This window comes from Bicyclus anynana, chromosome 11, assembly GCF_947172395.1.
Source record: "Bicyclus anynana chromosome 11, ilBicAnyn1.1, whole genome shotgun sequence".
Taxonomy (NCBI): Eukaryota; Metazoa; Arthropoda; class Insecta; order Lepidoptera; family Nymphalidae; genus Bicyclus; species Bicyclus anynana.
This window is the reverse complement of record NC_069093.1, coordinates 3849103-3869225: the sequence shown is the minus strand read 5'-3', so window position 1 is coordinate 3869225 and position 20123 is coordinate 3849103. Positions and strand designations below refer to the sequence as shown.

At 35.8% G+C, this 20123-nt stretch overlaps 2 protein-coding genes across 8 annotated transcripts in view; one reads left to right on the top strand and one right to left on the bottom strand.

Moving 5' to 3' along the window:
- The window catches only part of LOC112048127 ((E3-independent) E2 ubiquitin-conjugating enzyme), a 37377-nt gene extending 25887 nt beyond the window's left edge, over window positions 1–11490 (bottom strand). For 3 of the 6 annotated variants that reach the window (XM_052884170.1, XM_052884167.1, XM_052884168.1), the window contains exons 1-8: window positions 11360–11489; window positions 7250–7489; window positions 4465–4692; window positions 3910–4152; window positions 3374–3488; window positions 2471–2602; window positions 483–619; window positions 193–368 (exon numbers count right to left, since the gene is read on the bottom strand). In XM_052884170.1, the coding sequence (XP_052740130.1) occupies window positions 193–368; window positions 483–619; window positions 2471–2602; window positions 3374–3488; window positions 3910–4152; window positions 4465–4692; window positions 7250–7489; window positions 11360–11413 (1325 nt within the window). In that variant the 5' untranslated portion in view covers window positions 11414–11489. Of the gene's footprint in view, window positions 1–192; window positions 369–482; window positions 620–2470; window positions 2603–3373; window positions 3489–3909; window positions 4153–4464; window positions 4693–7249; window positions 7609–11359 lie in introns of those variants that run through there. The other 3 variants (XM_052884171.1, XM_052884165.1, XM_052884169.1) reach the window with 3 other exon arrangements.
- On the top strand, window positions 8540–19441 carry LOC112048128 (TBC1 domain family member 16). 2 transcript variants are annotated; one of them, XM_024085522.2, is made up of 7 exons: window positions 8540–9941; window positions 12462–12658; window positions 13956–14457; window positions 14785–14929; window positions 15704–15810; window positions 16152–16333; window positions 16800–19441. In XM_024085522.2, exons 1-7 carry the CDS (start codon window positions 9070–9072, stop codon window positions 16991–16993), a joined length of 2199 nt encoding a protein of 732 aa, XP_023941290.1. In that variant the 5' UTR covers window positions 8540–9069; the 3' UTR covers window positions 16994–19441. The 2 variants fall into 2 exon arrangements, with proteins under 2 accessions (XP_023941290.1, XP_023941289.1); XM_024085521.2 differs by having other exon boundaries at window positions 9058–9941; window positions 13947–14457.
- The last annotated feature ends 682 nt before the right edge of the window (window positions 19442–20123 follow it).

Sequence of the window (20123 nt, the reverse complement as noted above, 5' to 3'; positions counted from 1 at the left end):
ACTTTGTGTTTCTATAACAAACAGACAAAAATTTTACTGATTGCATTTTTGGCATCAACATCGATCACTGATCACCCCCTGATAGTTATTTTGGAAATATAAACATTCCACATAGAGTTTGGTTTTAGTATAAGTGTGAAAGGACTTAAAGAAAAAGTATCAGTAAGGGACTTAATGTAATCAATGCCTCACCTGATGCCAGAGTCGTTCTTCTCCTCTGTGACAGTATCGTCCTGGCTGTTGCTCACGACAGGCAGGGCTCCGTCCCCGGTGGGCTCGATCTTGATGCTGGGGCAGTTGGCCACTTCCCGGAGCGCGTCGTCCAGCGACTCCAGCTTGTACTCGCGCCCGTCCACGTCCATCTCATTCTGTTGACAATACATAATTATTAGCAGACTCAGAAGTGGATAACAAAAGTCAAAAAATCAAAGTCGAACAAAGGTTGTGTTGTTGTTGTTAAACAAATATAGATATGTACTTACACTCGCTTCAGAAGCCTTAACTTTCCTGTGTGACGACGCGCGCTTCTTGGGCCGCGAGGGTATTTGGTCTGAAGTATCAGTCTTTGAAGATTTCTTGATAGGGCGCGCCTGTTTGCGGAGATTCTTGTAGTATTTGCCTACAACAAGGAACAAGAATAGTAGTATAATTAATCCTACTAATCTTACAAACACACTAATATAAAAATGAAATTGTTGCACACCACACTAGATTACAAAAAATTTGTAATTCTTTTAAGAGCAATTGCATACGTTTTTATAAAAAACTACCACATGAAGCCACTGGAATGTCTCTCAAAAGTTCAAAGGTTTTATTAAACGCAAGCTTTTAGGAAAGTCTTATTAATGTTAATGATTATATAAATAATAAAAAAGCTTGGTGTTAAACTGTATTATAAGTCTGTGTGATAGTTTTAAATAAGTTTATAAATGGCGATAAACAAAAAAAAATAACCTTGGCTGAGTTTGTTTGTCTCTCGGACCAAGGCGCGTTTGGAACCCTCGTAACTTTAATTTTAAGTTTTCGACTATTATTACCACCATTAGATTAAATTAAATTATGACATAATACTGACATTTCCAAAGTGCTTGTAAAGTAAGCCTAATTGAAATAAATAGAAAGAAAGAAAGAAGAAAAAAAGATCTTTATTTTTAAGTAATGCCACATATCACATTAAATCTAAATTATAACATATTATGGCTTAACTGTCCACTCAAACAGTGGAGCACTAAAGAATGCCCTGTAATATGTGGCATAACCTAGAAAAAGACCCCAACTCAGCATTTAGCCGCATAATTTCAATAAAAAACGATGCAGCACTGATTTTCAGTTAGGACCCAGTTCAGGTGCCGCCACGCACACAGTTCAACATTTTATGTAAATTGATTTAAAAAAAATAATAATAAAAACACAGAAAACTTAAACATAACGATGAAAAACAAAATTAATGATACAAATATATATATTTTTTTAAATATATAAATGCGAAAGTTTGTGTGTGTGTGTGTGTATGTTTGTTCCTCCTTTGTGCAGTGGCTACTGAAGCAATTTGGAATGGAAATGGATTTTACTCTGAATTAACACGTTTCATCCCGGAGAAATCCATGGTTCCTGTGGGATTTGTAAAGAACTGAATTCCACGGGGACGAAGTTTGTATCGTCATGACAAAATGTTATAATAACTGACTGATAATCAGTCAGTTATTATAACATTTTGTCAGCCCATTTCAGGGCCAGGCCTCCATCTTATTGATCTAGACTGCCAATGTAAAGGAGATCAATAAATTAGGGCCCTTTTTTAAAGTGCCGGCCAACAAAAAAAAATTACACAAATAGAAAAATCAATAGCTCCAAATGTCCAGTTCTAACGATATGTACCAGGTTGTTTTCTTGGCGGGCACTTTTGAAAATCGACAAAATGTATCGAAATACCGAATCTCTATAACATAGTTCATAGCCATCCGACAACTTTCATGCTATATTAGCTATAGCTTGGCAAATTAGTTCGTAATACTCGTGATGGTCCGCGGGGGCCAGGAGGAGGGTAGCGATGATAGATAAACCCACTGATGCACCCCACATCCAGCCTCTGCCTCACGACTCTCTGTGCACACGACTTCACACCCGCGCAGTTCTTCCCTCCCCGTCGCCCGCATATCATGGGAGTGTCATCAACGAATTTGCCAACAATTTGTGCCTTTATTTTTGTTGACCGTCACATTCAAAATGGGCCCAAAATTGTACGGAGCATGCATGAATTCTCCTTTGTATTTTTCTTGTCTCCATATAATACATCGTGGCCTGTGTAACTTAGGCGTACATAAGTGGTTCACATATAAAGTAAAATCATAAAATATTAGATAATTTTACAGAAAATTTTAGCACACCTTTACATTTTTTGGCATTCACAATGAATTTTTTTCATGTCTTATACTAAAGTCTGAATTGAGTAAAGTTATTCAACACTCACTCTGTTGTTTCCTCCACTGTTTCTTGCTGATGAAGGTGTCCTCAGAGCCGATGGTGAGGAAGTTCCTGTCACCGACCTGCAGTGTACACGGCTCAAACACGTTCAGCAGTTTCAAGTTCTTCAGATCATCACCTGAAAAAAACAATTTAATGGTACTCATATGAATTATTAGCAGACTAACAGTTTCACCCAGTTCCTGTTTCCGTGGGAATACACGGATAAAAAAATTGCATATGAATCTCACAAATGATATGGCTTTCTGCTTTCTATTATTAAAACAATTTTCAACATTGGTTCAATATATCCAGAGATTACCCCCTACAACTTCATAAATTTTACCTATTTTTTAGATTAGTTGTTATTAAGTGTTTATTATTTGATTAGATAGATTCTGAAAATCGTGTGGCAAAGAGAAAACTTCCCTGGACTTGGGTATTGGGTTAAAGAAATCCTTGACAGTCAAACAACAGTCTCTCTCTCGTCTTCTCTGCTCGTAAAGGGAGTGATACTCAACATCCTTAAACTTACACCTCAAATTGAAAGAGAAAACGCATAACATACATACAAAAATAAAAAGGCAGTTAAAACGAGAACCTCCTCTCTTTTGAGGTAGATAAAAAAGAAGTCAGCTGTAGTTGTGGGCAATGGATATTGAATTGGATAGGTCACTCTTCATGTTGGAAAAATAGGCGTTGCACAGAAGTCCTTCAAGTGGTATCCTAGAGGGGGCAAGAGAAGACATGGCAGGCGACTTATAAATTGAGAATAAGACTGCCATAAATGACACTGACAGACTAAAAAATGCAGCCCAGGATAGATCTGGTTGGAAAAATTAGTTTCAGCGCTATATGTACCACTAGGTGTGAAATCACTTAAAAAAAGAAGAAGAGATGTAGTTGTAACCTTCGACTAGTATCTTGGGTTGCTGCGGGGCGTCCGTCTCTACAGGGTGAGTGCACAATGCGCGGCACTGCCAGTGCACACTCACACTCTCTGTCACCACTGCCTCCACCGTGAACTGTGGACAATCGTTATTATTAGAGTTCACTCATCTTTCAAATACATGAGAAATGACACTGCTTTGCTTTTGACATGCTGAAGTGGTGTCATTTAAAAAAGTGAAGTGGCTGTAAAAGTGACTGTTGCCAGAGTTTCTGGAAATCAAGGGAATCACTTGAATTCATTGACTAGAACCCTGTTTACATGTTCCATATATAATAACAAACAGAATAACTAAAAGAATTAAACAAAATTTATTTTATTGTATTTTTATTAACAGAAATTACATTTTTTATAAACAGAATTACCAGAAAGAATATTTAATATAGAGGAACAGATTGACAACACACAGGCAATCAAAAAATTTCCTTAAGTTGTTTAGCAACAAGTGATAAGTGTATTAGTCAAGATTATGTCAAGTGTGATTAGTGTAAGTTTACCTTATGGTCGTGCGTCTTATGTTTCCGTGCAGCCTTCATCTCTTTGGTCATATGCAACCAGTTGGCATTATCCAAGGTGCTCAGAGGTCCATACACAACCTGCCCGGGGTAGAACTCTGATGAGGAGTAGGGGGTGGCGCGGCGACGACGCATGGAATAATCCTCGAGGGGACAAGTATCCAGATCTGGGTATTCCAGGCGAGAGCCGTCAGCTGATACTAGACGGAGTTTACTGTGAACAGCCTGGAACAACAAACAATTATTTATACCCTAAAAAAGCTCACAAACTTGTATGTAAGTGTTGATGGAAGAAGAAAGGCAATTTTGTCAATATCATCAACATCATCATCAGCTGAAGGACATGTTATAGTCTAGGTCTAGCTCGTACGAGACTTTGGCCGTGGCTGGTTACCACCCACTGGCTAGACATAAACTCAAGCAATTTAACATTCTGGTAATCACCTTACCGACGATGATAATAATCACCTTACGACGACGGACAATGGCCAACCTCAGTGGCCAAGTGCATAAAAGGAAAGAAGAAGAAATAATCACCTTAGAAGTTCCAACCCAAGATTCAAGGCATACAGCAAGATCAGGTGTAAACTCCTCTAATGGCTGTAATCTTTCACTGGCTACGTTGGGGATGACATGTTTAGTCCCAACAATCTGTAGAGCTGCAGTCATGATTATATCCCTGCAGTAACCTCGCTGGGTATCCTTCCCAGCTATCAAGCGACGCACCACATCTCCGGGCATCAGGGAACGGTCTGCTAAACCTACCTGTAATTAATAATATGAAATGTAATCTGTACTAAAACTAAATGGATATACAACATCATTAGTACAGTAATTAGCCTTTTGGCTTTGGATCATTGATTGTATTTGGTCATGGGTTTGAGTCCTGAAATATCAATAGCTTATGTACCACATACAGAGAATTAGAGAAGTGCTGGTGCCAGGCCCATTGTCTGTGCAGACTCCTGAACATGTGACCTGGGTGAAGGTTAAAGGTTAATCATGAATTCAGGTCTACAAAATATTAAGCTTTTTCATCTTCTTAGATGATTTCTAATCATCAGTTACAGCCAAGAGTTGGGATGTTAATGGTTTTCATCCCTGTCAGAGTCAAACGTTGTCATTCTGAACCCATTAACCTACATTAAAGGGTCCAATCCAAATCCAAATGCTCTCTCTTATATTATGAGGAAAAAGGAAAAGCAAACATAAAAGGAATAAAGATTATCCCAGAGGATATTGCTCTTTTGAGATTTAGAAAGGGGAGTGTTTGTTAACTGCCAAGGATATCCTTAACCTTACACCCATTGCTCACAAGTACAGGACTTCAGTGGCGATGGATGGAATTTTAATGAAGGTAAGCTTTCTCAAAGAAAAGGAAATTCATACTGCTTGATACAAACTCCGGTTTCTCATACATCCATACATATTTATTCATTACAATAATAGTAATATACAAATTTTTAAAAGATAACCTGAGGAAATCAGCCTGTATGTACTCTTTGCCACTGCAGGGCTTGAGTTTTTCTCTTTTCACACAATGGACCCAGCACCAGCTCTGTGAATCCATGGACTGCTAAGATATTTCTCTTTCTCCAGTAATGTATAAATAGCAGTTTTAAACTCTGTGCATCAGAGTTTAGACTTGGTAAGTAAGTGTTGAAACCGTGTGTATCAGAGGCATGATAAGCTGTCAGTCTTAGTCATTATTGGTCCTATCAGTAATTTTATGTGACAATTATTGTTACAGGGTAAAACCTAGTCCCCTAGTCTGCCAATCCTCATTGGAGTTCCTCCAAAACCTATATATATGGGACTATAGGAAAGAGGCCCATTAGAGGGATATTAAAATAAGCTAATAATGAGAACAATGAAGTAATGCTTTAAAATTCAATTAATGTAAGAGGTAAATTAACCATATCCACATAATTCATTAGTTATTTTTATTAAAAGTTGATTTATTGAAATTCCAGGTCTAGAACCTTCACCTTTTAAAGACCTAGGTTCAATTTCAACTTATAGTATTATTGTTGTACATATTCTTTGCACAAGCTTATATTAGATGTCAAGGCAGAATTAAGAAAGTAGTTTAAAGTAAAATATGCCAGTATGCCTAACATGCAATCAACAACATATCCTGTGAAAAGAAATAAACAAATTTCAAATATTATCAATATTAAAATTGCATCCATTCAGTTTCTACATAGCTGGCTAGTGTCTAACAAAATAAGTCACTGGTATTCCAATAGTAGTAGAATCTATAGAGTAAGCCTCAATAGCTTTATGGTAAAAAGGGCAGGTCTCACACAGAGTTCATGGTTTTGTGCTAAGTTTCCTACTATATGTGGTAAATTTGAAATCTATATATATAAAATAAAGTTGTGTTAGTTCCACTATTTATAACACAAGAACAGCTGAACCAATTTGTCTGAAAATTGGTTCAGCTGTTCTTGTGTTATAAATTGGTAGACATAGGATTTCACACGGACGAAGTGTCCGCTAGTAAGAAATATTGTTAAGTCAGATAAATATCTTAGCAATCTGTGGATTCACCATGCGGGTGCCAGGTCCATCGTGTGGTAGAGAAAAACTCTGACTAAGTCCAGGAATTGTGGCCACTGGATGTAGGGTTAAGGATTTCTCGACAATTGATTAACACTCGCCTCCTCCGCTCAGGTTGATCTCCCTGCCTAGCCAAATTTGGTAAGATCTTTAACTGAAACTGCCTTCTGAACTAGCGACAGTTTCTACAAATTGTCAAATTTGATGATTCAAGAGATTAATTTGGTTTGAAAGACAAGATAGTATTTCTAATTGTCATGTAAATGCATCAGTGCACAGCTTTTCATTGATAAGCATTCATAGACCAATTTGTGATTTCTAAATTTTATAATTGTCAAGTGTCTATTTAATATAGTAATAATCTATCTTAATATCTCAATAATTTTATAAATCATTGCAAATAATTTATACCAAAGTCAGTTTCAAGCTTTCAAAACTTTGAAATGGTTTTAAAATTAATGAGGTGAGATCTATAAACATGTGCTGAAGAATCATTATTTCATAAAATGTCACTTTTTGTGGGTATGAGAAAAATATTGCAATTGAAGATGGATCCTCTGATTAATTGTAACCTCATTTCATAGATGCAAAGAATTGTAGTACTTAGTACATACAAGTAGCAGAAATTACTTATATATCTTAGCAATGAACAGTAATGAAATTAATATAGGTATCTGTTAAGTGCTTTTTATATCGCAAAATACCGTGATTGTCATTTTTTGCGTATCGAGTAACTGTAACTTTGATTTTTTTCACTTACAGACTTCTCCGATATCACTCGCTCGGTACCAGAAGGATGCCAGACAACGCGAATTTCTCCTTTTTGTATCGCTGTTTCCATGTCGCTCTCTTGATCACTTGAGTTGGCTTCAAAATTCTCCAAAACCAGGCCGAAGACGACTTGGCCGCGGTTGTTGATTTTATACACTTCATCCTCGTAAAAATATTGAAAGTCAGTGGGCGATCCTGGATTTTGCCCCGCCATATTGACGGGAATTATCTAAAGACACAAATAATTTTGTTTTTTACGCGAATAAGTTCTTTCTGACAGCTGATCGTAATGTGTGGCGCATGCGTCAATTAATTATGCAACGGAAACGCCATCGCGCGGCTTTGATGCAAAAACAATAAATAGTACCGTTCCGACACACGCACTCACCAAGACTAATGTGGTTAGTTGTAGTAATAGTATAGTTTTTATACAACAACTACTAAATTGTTAGGCTATAAATATAATTGAAAATTAAATATAAAAATATAATTTTACTGAAACTATTTAAAGTAGAAAGTAGAGTCTAATAAAATTTCTAATCGTAACGAAATAGTACATATTTTCAGTACAAGACACAAGCGTAATGAGGAACGCAAGTAATTATTTGCAAGTTTACAGCATTGAATAAAGAAAGATACTTTATAAATATTGTAATTTACGTCAATGTCACTTTTGTGCACAGATTATAAAGGAAAAGTATATTGACAAGCAGAAAATAATTTATTTTCTTTCCTGATAATTTTATGCAAACGTATTCTTTAAGCTTTTATTTAGCGTAAATTATTCATTTTTAAATTTCACTTTTTTTAAATCTCCGCTCTTTAATTTACGAATTTTTTCAAGTAATAATTGACGGTACAAACATAAGCCGATGGCTTATCTATCGGTAAATGGGAAATCGTGAAATAAAAACAGAGGAATACCTACTTATTATTTAATTTACTAAATATTGAAGTAAAGTTGAATAACTATATTGCCAACCAGCCTCCTAATATCTACGTGATGAATAGATATTGATAATTTTTTAACAAAGAAGCAGATCTATTCTACGAGTAATATTACAAAATTGAAGAATTTGTTTGTTTGTTTGAACGCGCTAATATCAGGAATTACTGGTCCGATTTGAAAAATTCTTTCAGTGATAGATAGCCCGTTTATCGAGGAAGGCTATAGGCCCTATAGCCTTCCTCGATAAACGCCCTATACCCTATAGTATAGGGTATACAATATGTATTATCCCCATTCCTGCGGGAACGAGAACCACGCGGGTGAAGCCGCGTGGCGTCAGCTAGTCTAAAAATAGTCCACATTCATATACCTACTCGTACACTAATTAGGGAGATCTCAATATTTAACAACTTCATTATATAACACCTACGAAATTAAATACCTACTGTAGGTAAGTATTACTTAAAATATTACAAACTTTCAATATCTCCTCAATATCCTTGTTGAATTACATGTCTAGTACCTACTCTCTAAGTTTCTAGGTCACATTTTAGAATAGAGCATTTGTAACTCTAATCATTAGAGTTTCAAATGCTCCATTAGAATCTAATGGGTCAAAGTAGGTATTCATTGCACGTAACACGAGCAAAACACGAAGGGTATTGTGTCACAGCTGACGTTAGCGAGCAATGAGCATCGCGACCGGCTCAACCGATCAATACCGCGTTATCAACATATTTCAGTCAGTGTGGGTGTTTACATGCGCGACGCGTAGTACTCTCGACTCGTTCTAAAGGGTTTGACGCGCCCGTGACACAACTAGACACAACTGAGGCGCAACGTCAGCTATGTAAGCCGCTATGCCTCTCCCCGAGCTTATAAAACGCGCCTCGAGCTACTTCCTCGGCCTCGAGTTCGACAACGAGGAACCGCCCGAATATGTCGACAACGAAATACTGTTTTGCAAAAACAACGTGTGCGTCCATCCGCCGACGATCGCGCGACACGAGTTGGACATCGTGCACCATCCGGGCTACTTGACCGTCACGACCAAAGTGTTTACCGATCAACATAACAATGCAAAACGACCAACGCTGTTTCTCAACTGGATACCGAATTCTACATTAAAGAAGTGCCCCTCAGCTGTTGAAACTAGCCCCAGCGACGAACTCGGCAGCGGCATCAAACCGACGAACCCCCAAGACATTCCACGACAAAAATCACTACCTGAAAAGACACGGAATAGATACGCGAACAATGAAAATGCGTTTTCAGATTCGTCGGATACTACCAGCATTAACTCTAACTCAGATAAACAAAGCATTAAATCGACCGACACACGGTACACGCAAAACGATACAACGCAGGAGTTGTCTTCAAGTTCTAAGCCCACAGTAAAGTCAGCGGATTCCAGCAAGGATGATGTATTTGTGTCATTGGACAAAGAGGATTCGAAGGACCTAGTTTACGAGTTCGAACGGCATGTCCGTTCGCAGTCAATGACGTCGGTCAACATAACAATTTCTAACCCTACCGTAGAAAACGTTGATCTGACCCCAGATTCGGTTACCGGAAGCTGCATGAGGTCTCTTTCGTTGAGCTCATGTGATGAGGCAAACCCTAATTGGATGAGCACGCCAGAATTCCTAGCATTGAAACACAATCTGGTATTCCCTGACAGCGTTCACAGTTCGCCTGTGCCACAAAGACGACAACCTTTAAAATGTCGAAGGTGAGTGTAATCAATTTGCATTTTAATGAAGCTCTTCCTACTGTTTCTAGTAGTGCCATTTTAGTAAATTATGTAACTTTTCATGTATATTTGAGTAGGTGCGGCAGTTCATCTGTCGTACGTCTTATTTTTTACGATTCTGAAAACGATTTCTTCAAAATTGATCTAGTCATTGTACTCGTAGATGTTTCAACTGTTCGATTGGTCACAAAAACTTCACATTCCACAAAGTAAAATACAAAATGCCGCGTATATTCAGCGATGCCATGATGTATTCTCTTTTTTTCAATGAAGAGAATACATACTTTAAGCATTCATCAATTATTATTTAGATACCCACTTCTTCTGGATTCCCTCTTAGTGCCGAACTAGATTCTTTTGTAAGCTTATCAACTCGTTTAGTTAAACCTTCCATGTTATCTGTATTGTCGGTTTTATGTCCATGTTCTACATAATCGGTACCTATCTAGTATCTACTTAGTGATAGCTACCTAAAGCATCGAGCTACAGGCAACAGTTGACATCAGCAAACAGCGTATGTACTTCCTTTGTAACTTCCTCTACCTATTTTAGTTCGAGTATGATGCATAATATGGAGAAATATTATTGCATTATTGGAATAGCTTTAATTACGAGTATTTTCCTTAATATTATTAGTTTGTAAACTTTTATCCACGTGAAATTCTGGTCTACCTATCTTGTCTAGCTGATGCAAAGTGATCACAGAACATGAAAGTGATGTGCTGACATACTTATCAATATTATTATAAATTTATAGCCCCGATCGCGGTGAGTTTGTGTTTATCGCTAATCTCCGAAACTATAAAGGGTTTAGCAGGCAGGTATATAATCCAGGTTGGGGCGGGACAGATTTTACAATTCCAATAAAAAAGAATGTAAAATGCATTATTCGAATTTTTAAAAAAATGTCCATTCCTCCCATTACGAAACTTAAGGGCCCCAGCAACCGGTGGTCAGGCTCAGGACAGAGTAAGGTCAGAGTCCTCATAATATGTGCCGTTTCAAGAACGACTGCCTTGATTGTATCCGACTCTCGATCCAAAAGCCAAGCTTCTTTAATTATTGGTTGAAGCTTTGCGCTGCTGTCAATCAACGTTTATCGATTAGATTTTAATAGTTTTCGCAAGAAATAAAGTATTCACTTAGCGTACATTTTACGAATACCCCGCAACCCATGTGGAATGTGAAATTATTTACTTGCATTCCTTTAGGTCTCGATTCTCGACCCTCCGGTATGTCATTATTACGGTCTAACGACCTCCCACGCTGCGGCGTTTCGGCTTCATAGATAAAGCTTAAGTTGTTATTTACGCAATGCCCTTGTTGTTTATTCTGTTTTTTTTTTCAATGTAATATTATAGGTACATGAACAAGCGTAATGATGTGAGACATCTCACCTTTGTGATAACCAACATTAAAATGAAAAATAATAATATTAACAGTAAATACATTTAAAAATATTGTTTACACAATATGATTACATTATGTAATATCACACTTTTCACACAACACTGTAGGTTAAGGTTACAGCTGTGAGGTGACAGCTGACAGTTGCAACATTCGGGATGTTGGTACTTGGTTGGTACCATGTGAATGACAATTCAACACCGCTCGCGTTGATTGGTCAGATCAATTAACGCGCGCTTTTGCGACTTCCTGTTAATACAACGAGAACTTGCGGTAGCCAGACAATTCCCCCGATCCCAACGCCGATCGTAGAACTAGGCGCCTGAAAAACGTCTTTTACGATAGTGACGACATAACGACTGACAACTCTTCCCAGCGTCTTCGCCGGCGAAGACGATGTTCCCGATTTCTAAGCTCATCCGGACGTGGGCTATATCCAGTCTCGGGGGCGGCAAGATTGATACATTCAGGCCAATACTCTTCCCGAACATCCCTCCAAATCGACGTCCGAGTCTCAGAGGAGACGTCCTTAGAAAGTCGACCCGCCCGAATCTTCTGCTTTTGCCTTCGGATCACATTAGGCGATTCTTGCCTGATAAGTGCTGCGCTAGCTCAAAACCGTCCGTCACTGAGACCTGATTACCTTTTGTAGCGTAGGAGCATTGGCTTACAACGTTCATATCCTACTAATCACACTATCACATCACACTATCACACTTCACACTAATCACACTATCAGACTAATATTATAAAGGCAAAAGTTTGTGTGTAAGTATGTTTCTTGTCTAAGTTCGGTTCAGTAGCCGCAGTGTAAAAGAGGAACTTACACTCCTCTTTTACACTGCGGCTACTGAACCGAATCACCTGAAAGAAGTAGAGATAGATTATAGTCTGGATTAACACATAGACTTTTATACGTAACGAATAAACTCAAAAACTACTGGATATATTGTAAAATTCTTTCACCAATAGTAAGCGACATTATCAAAGATTACATTGGCTATATTTTATCCCCGTATTCTCTCGGAAATGGAAAATACACGGGTGAAATCGCGAGGTTCTACTAGTTTATAATAATTTCACACTTTACAGATTCTCCGTGGACCTCAGCCAAATGCGATCGCTCCGGTTATTTTTTAACGATGACAACTGCACGTGTGGTCAACTCGTGGTGGCCTCGAGAGAGTCGCAGTACAAGATACTACACTTCCACCACGGGGGACTCGACCATCTGGCACAAGTGCTGCACAGATGGCACTCATTGCTCCACAACATTAAACTTACTCCAGGTAATATTTAACGATAACAACTGCACATGTGATCAACTCGTGGTCGCGTCGCGAATGTCACTGTACAAGATACTACACTCCCACCACGGTGGAATCGACCATCTGGTGCAAGTGCTGCACAGATGGCATGCATTGCTGCACAACATTAAACTTACTCCAGGTAATATTTAACAATAACAACTGCACATGTGGCCAACTCGTGTTCGCGTCGCGAACGTCGCTGTACAAGATACTATACTCCCACCAAACATACATTTAGGAAGGCCTTTCGTATTTCCTGTATTACAAATTACTTATTAAGTAGGTACCTACGCACTTAAATAAATACAATTTTTTTTATGACTAAAGATCCTCCTTCTTTACTTGGTGTCTAATAAATGAGATTGAAATCTGAAACCGCTAAACTCTGGAACATGTACCTAAATTTATTACAATAACTATATCTAGGGATGTAATTATTATGTAATACAAATTATTATTAGTAACTTCGTCAAGTCACATAATATGCGTAGGTGGTTACTTGGAGTTTAAAACTTTCTTAATATCAAAGTTAGAACTTATATAAAGCTGTACCTAATAAAGAAAGGGTGACGCTTAGTTAGGCTACAGGGATTTAGGTTACGACTTACGTACATACTGAGACGACCATGAAACCTGAATAAGTCGTTTAATTTAAACAATTTGCTCATGCTCACAGAATACTTGTGTTCACAGAGTTATTTGTTCTTGATGCTTTCTCTCTGTCTATATACTATTTTATCAACGGTCATCATAGTCTTCAATGACACTATTGAGTTGTAGTAAATACATTGCGTAGTAAGTACAGTAAAATGTTCAAAACTATTTCTAATATCTGCATAACTACTAAAAATAAAAAAGTTTTTCAATAATTAAAAGTAAAAGTAAATATTAACGTGACATCGGACGCGTAGAGCATGCTGATTGTGCGTATAACATTTTTTCCACACATCCGATTTTAACGAATCAAATATAGGCTGCATCTACCTTCCTGTTTTATACCGCATAAAAATACCTTGAATCCCATTGAATCCCAGAACAAAATTAAAAATTTTGATTTTTACGTTCTGTATTTCTTCTTTTTTTCATTCTATCTTAGGTTTTGTACATTTTACTCACTGTCTATATATACTATTTTTATAAAATATATATCAAGACTCTACTTACCATCATCACTCCATCGAGCTCAACTTTGCTTAGCTGAATTAATCTTAGGTATAAGTACAAATAAAGCATGAATAACTTTTAAACACAGTAGTTTTTAATAAAGTGTTTTCAGGTTCAGAGGAACCCAATTTACCGTATCGTCACTTCATGGTGTGCCGACCTGAGGTACAAAAGTCTGAGCAGCATCCTGAAGAAGGGAAACCGCCAAAAATAACTCCTGAACTTTTCTATGGAAAAATGATGAACGCGAAAGGGATGATTGAAGATGATTTATTTCTTAGAAAATGCGTATTTTTCGGAGGTTTGGACAAAGAGTTGAGGAGAGAAGTCTGGCCATTCTTACTCCATTGCTACCCATATAATTCTACTTACGACGAAAGAGAAATTATACTCCAGATTAGAACTAGAGAGTATGATGAAATTAAGAGGAGGCGTCTAGAGAAAATGACACCAGAACAACATGCGATATTTTGGAAAAATGTACAAAGCGTTATAGAGAAAGATGTAGTTAGAACTGACAGAGGCAACCCGTTCTTTGCTGGTGACAACAATTACAATGTAGAGATCATGAAGAATATTTTGTTGAACTATGCTGTCTACAATCCAGCGTTAGGGTAAGTTTATGAACACTAAGTACGGTCACACTATTAGCGTACACTATCTTTAAAAGCTTTTACAACCCGCCATTAAAAAGTTTTTACTAAATACGAGAATTATTTGTTTTTCTTAAACACACTACTGTTTCACATGTTGGACTATCCATAAATGTGTATGTGGACTGTATGGCAAACAACAAATAGTTAAGTTAAATAAAAAAAGAACATCATTAACTCTAACTCTAGTATGTTTTAGCGCAATAAGAGTAATACAAGGAAACCTAAGAGCTAGAAGTATTTAATAAAACTGATGATTAAAACTCTAAAGTTATTACTGTACTATAGGTATACACAAGGCATGAGTGACCTGCTGGCTCCCGTTCTCTGCGAAATTAAATGTGAAGCAGAGGCGTTTTGGTGCTTTGTCGGTCTTATGCAGCGAGCAATATTTGTATGTACACCCACCGATAACGACATGGACAATAACTTGGTAAATATATAGTTTTTATCGTATCTACCCACATTGGAAAACTTACTCGTAACTATCTCTGCGTGGCTTCATAAAAGACAAAGAAGACAATGAGGCTCGTTACGTTCAGTAGAGCTTTTAATTTTCCAAGGTACTCTTTTCATTATTTGCATTCTAATTATACCTTACCTGCAGTAAGGCGTCCGTGAAAGCTATATAATGAAAGCTTGAGAACTGAATAGAATGTCTTAATGAGATAATTAAGTTTTCAGTCTACAGTAGTCTTTCTTCTATGATATTGATCTCGATTGAATATTGCTTAATAAATATATTAAGTTTGAAAAACATCTTCATTAAAATTATAGGCAACCAATGAGTGTCAAGAAATTTTATTACGACAATGTCAACAACCTTATAACAGCAACAACCTAATAAATATTTTGATGCTTCACGAAATCTATGATAAAAAATTAACTATGACTCCTATAACTTTTAGATTGCTAAATATAGGTAAGAAATTAAAAAAAACTGTTGCAACAACAACTACAACAACAAAAACTACGATGTGTTAAATGTATGAACGTCATAAATACAAGATATTTTATAAAAATAAACTGAAATCTTATTCAAAGTTAAGTTAGTTTTATCAAATGTTAAGTTTAACTTAGTTAAGTAGTTAGTTCAATTGGAAGTTAACCTCAACCTAGATATTTAGATTCACAAATAATGGTAAATTTTAAACTACTAGTGTGTTTGAAATAAAACCACTAACAATATATAAATCATTTATTTCAGAGCTACTTGCGCGAGCTGATAAGGATAATGCTTCCGCATTTCTACAAACATTTGGAGAAACATGTAGACGCTATGGAACTTCTCTTTTGTCATAGATGGATATTATTGTAAGCATCATTAAATATATAAAAAGTATTTGTTTGTTTGCAATTTGTCCAGTGTGCATTATTCTATTTCATTTATTCAAATGCATACCTGGTTTAGTTTAACTATTTTAATATTTTTGAACAGGTTATTTTACACGTGTAAATATTGAATTCACAACTTACCCTCTACTTGTTAAATTAAATATTATAAGTATTTACTGTCTTAGTTTATTTTTAATAGGTCAATAGATATTATGTTAACCAAACTCATTACGAACGATTTTTAGTACTAATTATTATCAATCGATTAAATTCAGGTGTATTCCAAAGGTCATAACAAAAAGAGTTTTTGTTTGAACCAGGTGTTTCAAACGCGAGTTCACGGAAGCAGTAGCCTTGCGCATGTGGGAAGCGTGCTGGGCTAACTACCAGACTGACTACTTCCATCTGTTCCTCTGCCTCGCTATCATTGCCGTGTATGCTGGTGACGTCATCGCACAGGATCTAAACACGGACGAGATGTTGCTACACTTCAGTTCCTTAGGTGAATAACAAAAAAGCAACTTTGTCAGATTCACCTTTTTTAAATCCAACCATTTTTACCTGCTCCAATAGTGTAAAAATTAAGTTTCTACCAGTGTTCTTGTACTAAACGACGTTTGCCAAATTGGTTAAGTAATTTCAATGAAATCAAGCATAGCTTGTGTAAAACAGTTATAAGTCTTGCGTAAACAGTTTAGTTTACATCTAATTATGTAACTGCCTCGTTGGTCCAGTGCCTATTCGGCTTCAGACCCAGAGGTCGTTGCTCAGTTTGAGTTCTGGTTTAGAGTACTGAACTTTTCTTCGTTATTGATCGTTACAGAGTCAACATATTACGTTAAGCCTGCCAACCTGCATTGAAACAGCATGGTGGGCCCCAAAATCCGTCATCTATAGAAAGGCCCCTGTAGTATGCTGTGTATTAATTTTATACGGGCACTTTTTAACTCGGCTTTTTTCTATTACAGCGATGTATATGGACGGTCGGCTCATTCTTCGCAAAGCTCGTGGTCTACTCTATCAGTTCAGGCAGTTGGTCCGTATTCCTTGTACATTAGTTGGTATGTGCCAGAGATGTGGTCCTGGTATATGGGATTCCACACATAGGCCTAGTGTCGAATGTACGGGCGCTCATGACTTTTGCGAATATGCTGTACAATAAAATAGTGACCCATGATGAAACACATATCGAAATCTTCTAAATGATTAATGAGCATGAACTGTGTGCGCTTTTATTAATAATTTTCTTGTGCCGAAGTGGATGTATTGTTATTTTAACAAAATTAAAATAAAAAAAATATTTTAAAATATCTGATACAAAGTTTAATATTATTACTTAGTTCAAAATTATTAGATATGAATAATTCTAATGGAATCTAGTCATTTAATTTAACAAACCAAAATTTGATCTCAGAAAAGAATTTGTGTTATCTTCGAATTTAAATTTAGTTAATGCCAAAATACGTTATCAAAATATTATAATCGGTGTCAATTTAAAACTAATGTAAATAAATAAAAAACTAACATTTTGAGAACTACACAGATACCTAATTGTTGTTAAACCCTACTTCTTGCCTGACATAATATTTTAACGAATTTTATATAGAATGTAATATACCTTTAATTAAGAATATTGATGCTTTTAAGGATATTGTATAAGAATATAACAAACGTGCAAACTGTAATAAATATTATTGTTTCAAAGTTATTATTTAAGATTATACGTAAAGGTGAGCTTTGGTTAAAATATTACGTAAAAATTAATAATGTTATTATAATTTGTCAAATTAGTAAAAAAATGTATTTAACTTAACTTTTCGTAGATAGTTTGGCCATATTCAAGTGTTAAATGTTCGTATTAGTTTTTAATAATTGTTATCACTGTACAAAACAGTATTATTTCAGTATAAAGGTATACCAATTACTCGTACACGCTTATCACTAGTATTTGATTTAACAATTTTAATCTTCAAAGAATTGTCATGTTTTTTTATTGATTAGACATATAAATCAGTTTAACACACAGCAGGCTTAGTTGTGTCAGCTTGTTTCAGCTTGCTACGGTAGTCGGTAAAACCACAATTACTGCAAATGAATGTTAATGGGAATCGCTACCTTACCGACATATTGTCCAAACAACATGTCGGTACTCGTCCTTACACCGTATAGAAGATAATTACTGTTTGTTTTTGCAAATTAGCAATTTAGTCTCAATTTCGTTTTATATGTTATGTTCACGCAACACGAAAATTGCGTTAACATAATATATAAAACAAAATTGAAGATTATACGAAAGTTATACCTACCGTGATCTGAAGGTAGCTAGGTAATCTAGGTTCCGCAGAGTATGGTAAGTATAATGAGACTAAATTGCTAATTTGCAAAAAATAACTGTAACTATCTTCTATACGGTGTAAGGACGCTGTTTATTTTCTTTATGTTAGGCTCGAGCCTTTTCGAGTTCATGTTTCAAATTATGAATATAAAAATAATGGTTTTTATTACCTACGCAATGTATATACAACATAACGTTTGCATCTGCATTTCGTATATTTTATATTTGTCATCGATAAAAAAAATGACAATTTGATAGATAGATGTTACTAACCTTAAAAATTTGCTACCAAATTTGTCACAAATCACATGATTATTGTATTAATTTACAGTCGATTAAATTGGTCTGAGAGTTGATGCATTCTGGAACGGTAATGTTGCCAATTATACATTACTTGCCCTAACACCGAGTAGAGAATTTAATAAATAAGTGCGACATATCAAAAATCGATGTGTTCCATACAAAAAAAAAAATGTTTACATATTAAAATCATCGTAAATCGCTAAATTGCGTCATGATAAAGTACCTGCCAAAGAAATTAATTGTGTACCTGGGCAGATGTAGCCATATCAGTATTTTAAATTACTAATTCACAAGAATAGACAGAGTCAAAGTAATGTATCCTTATCTAAACCTATCTAAGTTATTCCTAGTATTTAAATGTTAATGTATAAAATGTTACTGAAAGTCTGTAATGTTTATTTTTCACGCATTTTATTTGCTAGTTAAGTCCATCTACTCGTGGGCTATCTTGTTTTTATGCTAAAATTGGTTAGGTTATTTTATATGGGAGGAGGCAAATAAAATAATATTATTGAACAAAGGACTTTTTATCCTGCCTACCAAGGTCTTGAAACTACAATTAGAACAGGGGTAACGGTTTTATTAAATAAGAATTTCAAACATAATAATTAAATATTACATTAACTTTAAAAACTTTTTTATTAAGATATTAATATCGGGCAAAGAGAAAAAAGTTATCCGAAAACTGGATTCGATAAGTACGAAGTCGCGTGCATTCGCTAATAGAAATGGCACGTCAAGATGGTGATACTGAATTGAATTTAAAGAAATTCGAATAACTAAAATCATTATTTTGTGACGCTAATTCTTCGTTATTCGCACACTATGAATTGTTGTCTATTCTGTGATACAAATATTGATCTGCTTGTAATGAGTTAGAAGAAATACAAACAACTTTAGATATAGTCGACCTATTTAGTCATATATTACCATTTAGTATAATAATAAATGTATTATATTACAGCATGTTAATAGGTGTTTTATTTAAAGCAATGTTTACGTAGTTAAAGAAATCAGTTTAAAATAAAGCCTGTACTTAAGAATAGGTACCTAAATTTTGAATTTTCACACTCTAGTTTTAGCTGCCCTTTACTCCTACTACTGTTAATTAATCCTAACAGTTTATAAAATGTAAATTACCTACAATTTACATTTTATAAACTGTTTTATGAAATATTGTATTAACTTAAGCGCAGTAGTCTGATAACATACATACTACGCAGTGGCACGCAGATTTCGATCAGGCTAATACACTATGAATACTAATAGCGGAACCTCACAATTTCACACGCCCAGTTCCCATTCCCGTTGAAATACGGGGATAAAATATATCTTACGTTACTCTCTAATAATGTAGCTTTCTATTGGTGAAAGAACTCTTCAAATCGGTCTAGTAGTTATTGAGTTTCTTCGTTATATTAAAAAAAAACATACATATAGCCGAACTTAGGACCTCCTCCCTTTTGGAACTTTTTGAACAAGTAGAGAAAAAAAGTGCCAAAAAATTATTGTTTCTTCAAAAGACATATGTTAAGCCTTTTATCTATGGTATCTATGTTTTAAGTCAATTAATTAACCAGATCGTTATTTGTGCATCTTAATATCATTTCAATATACATTTTTACGGGGGGTAACCTAGGTTCTCTGGGCCGAC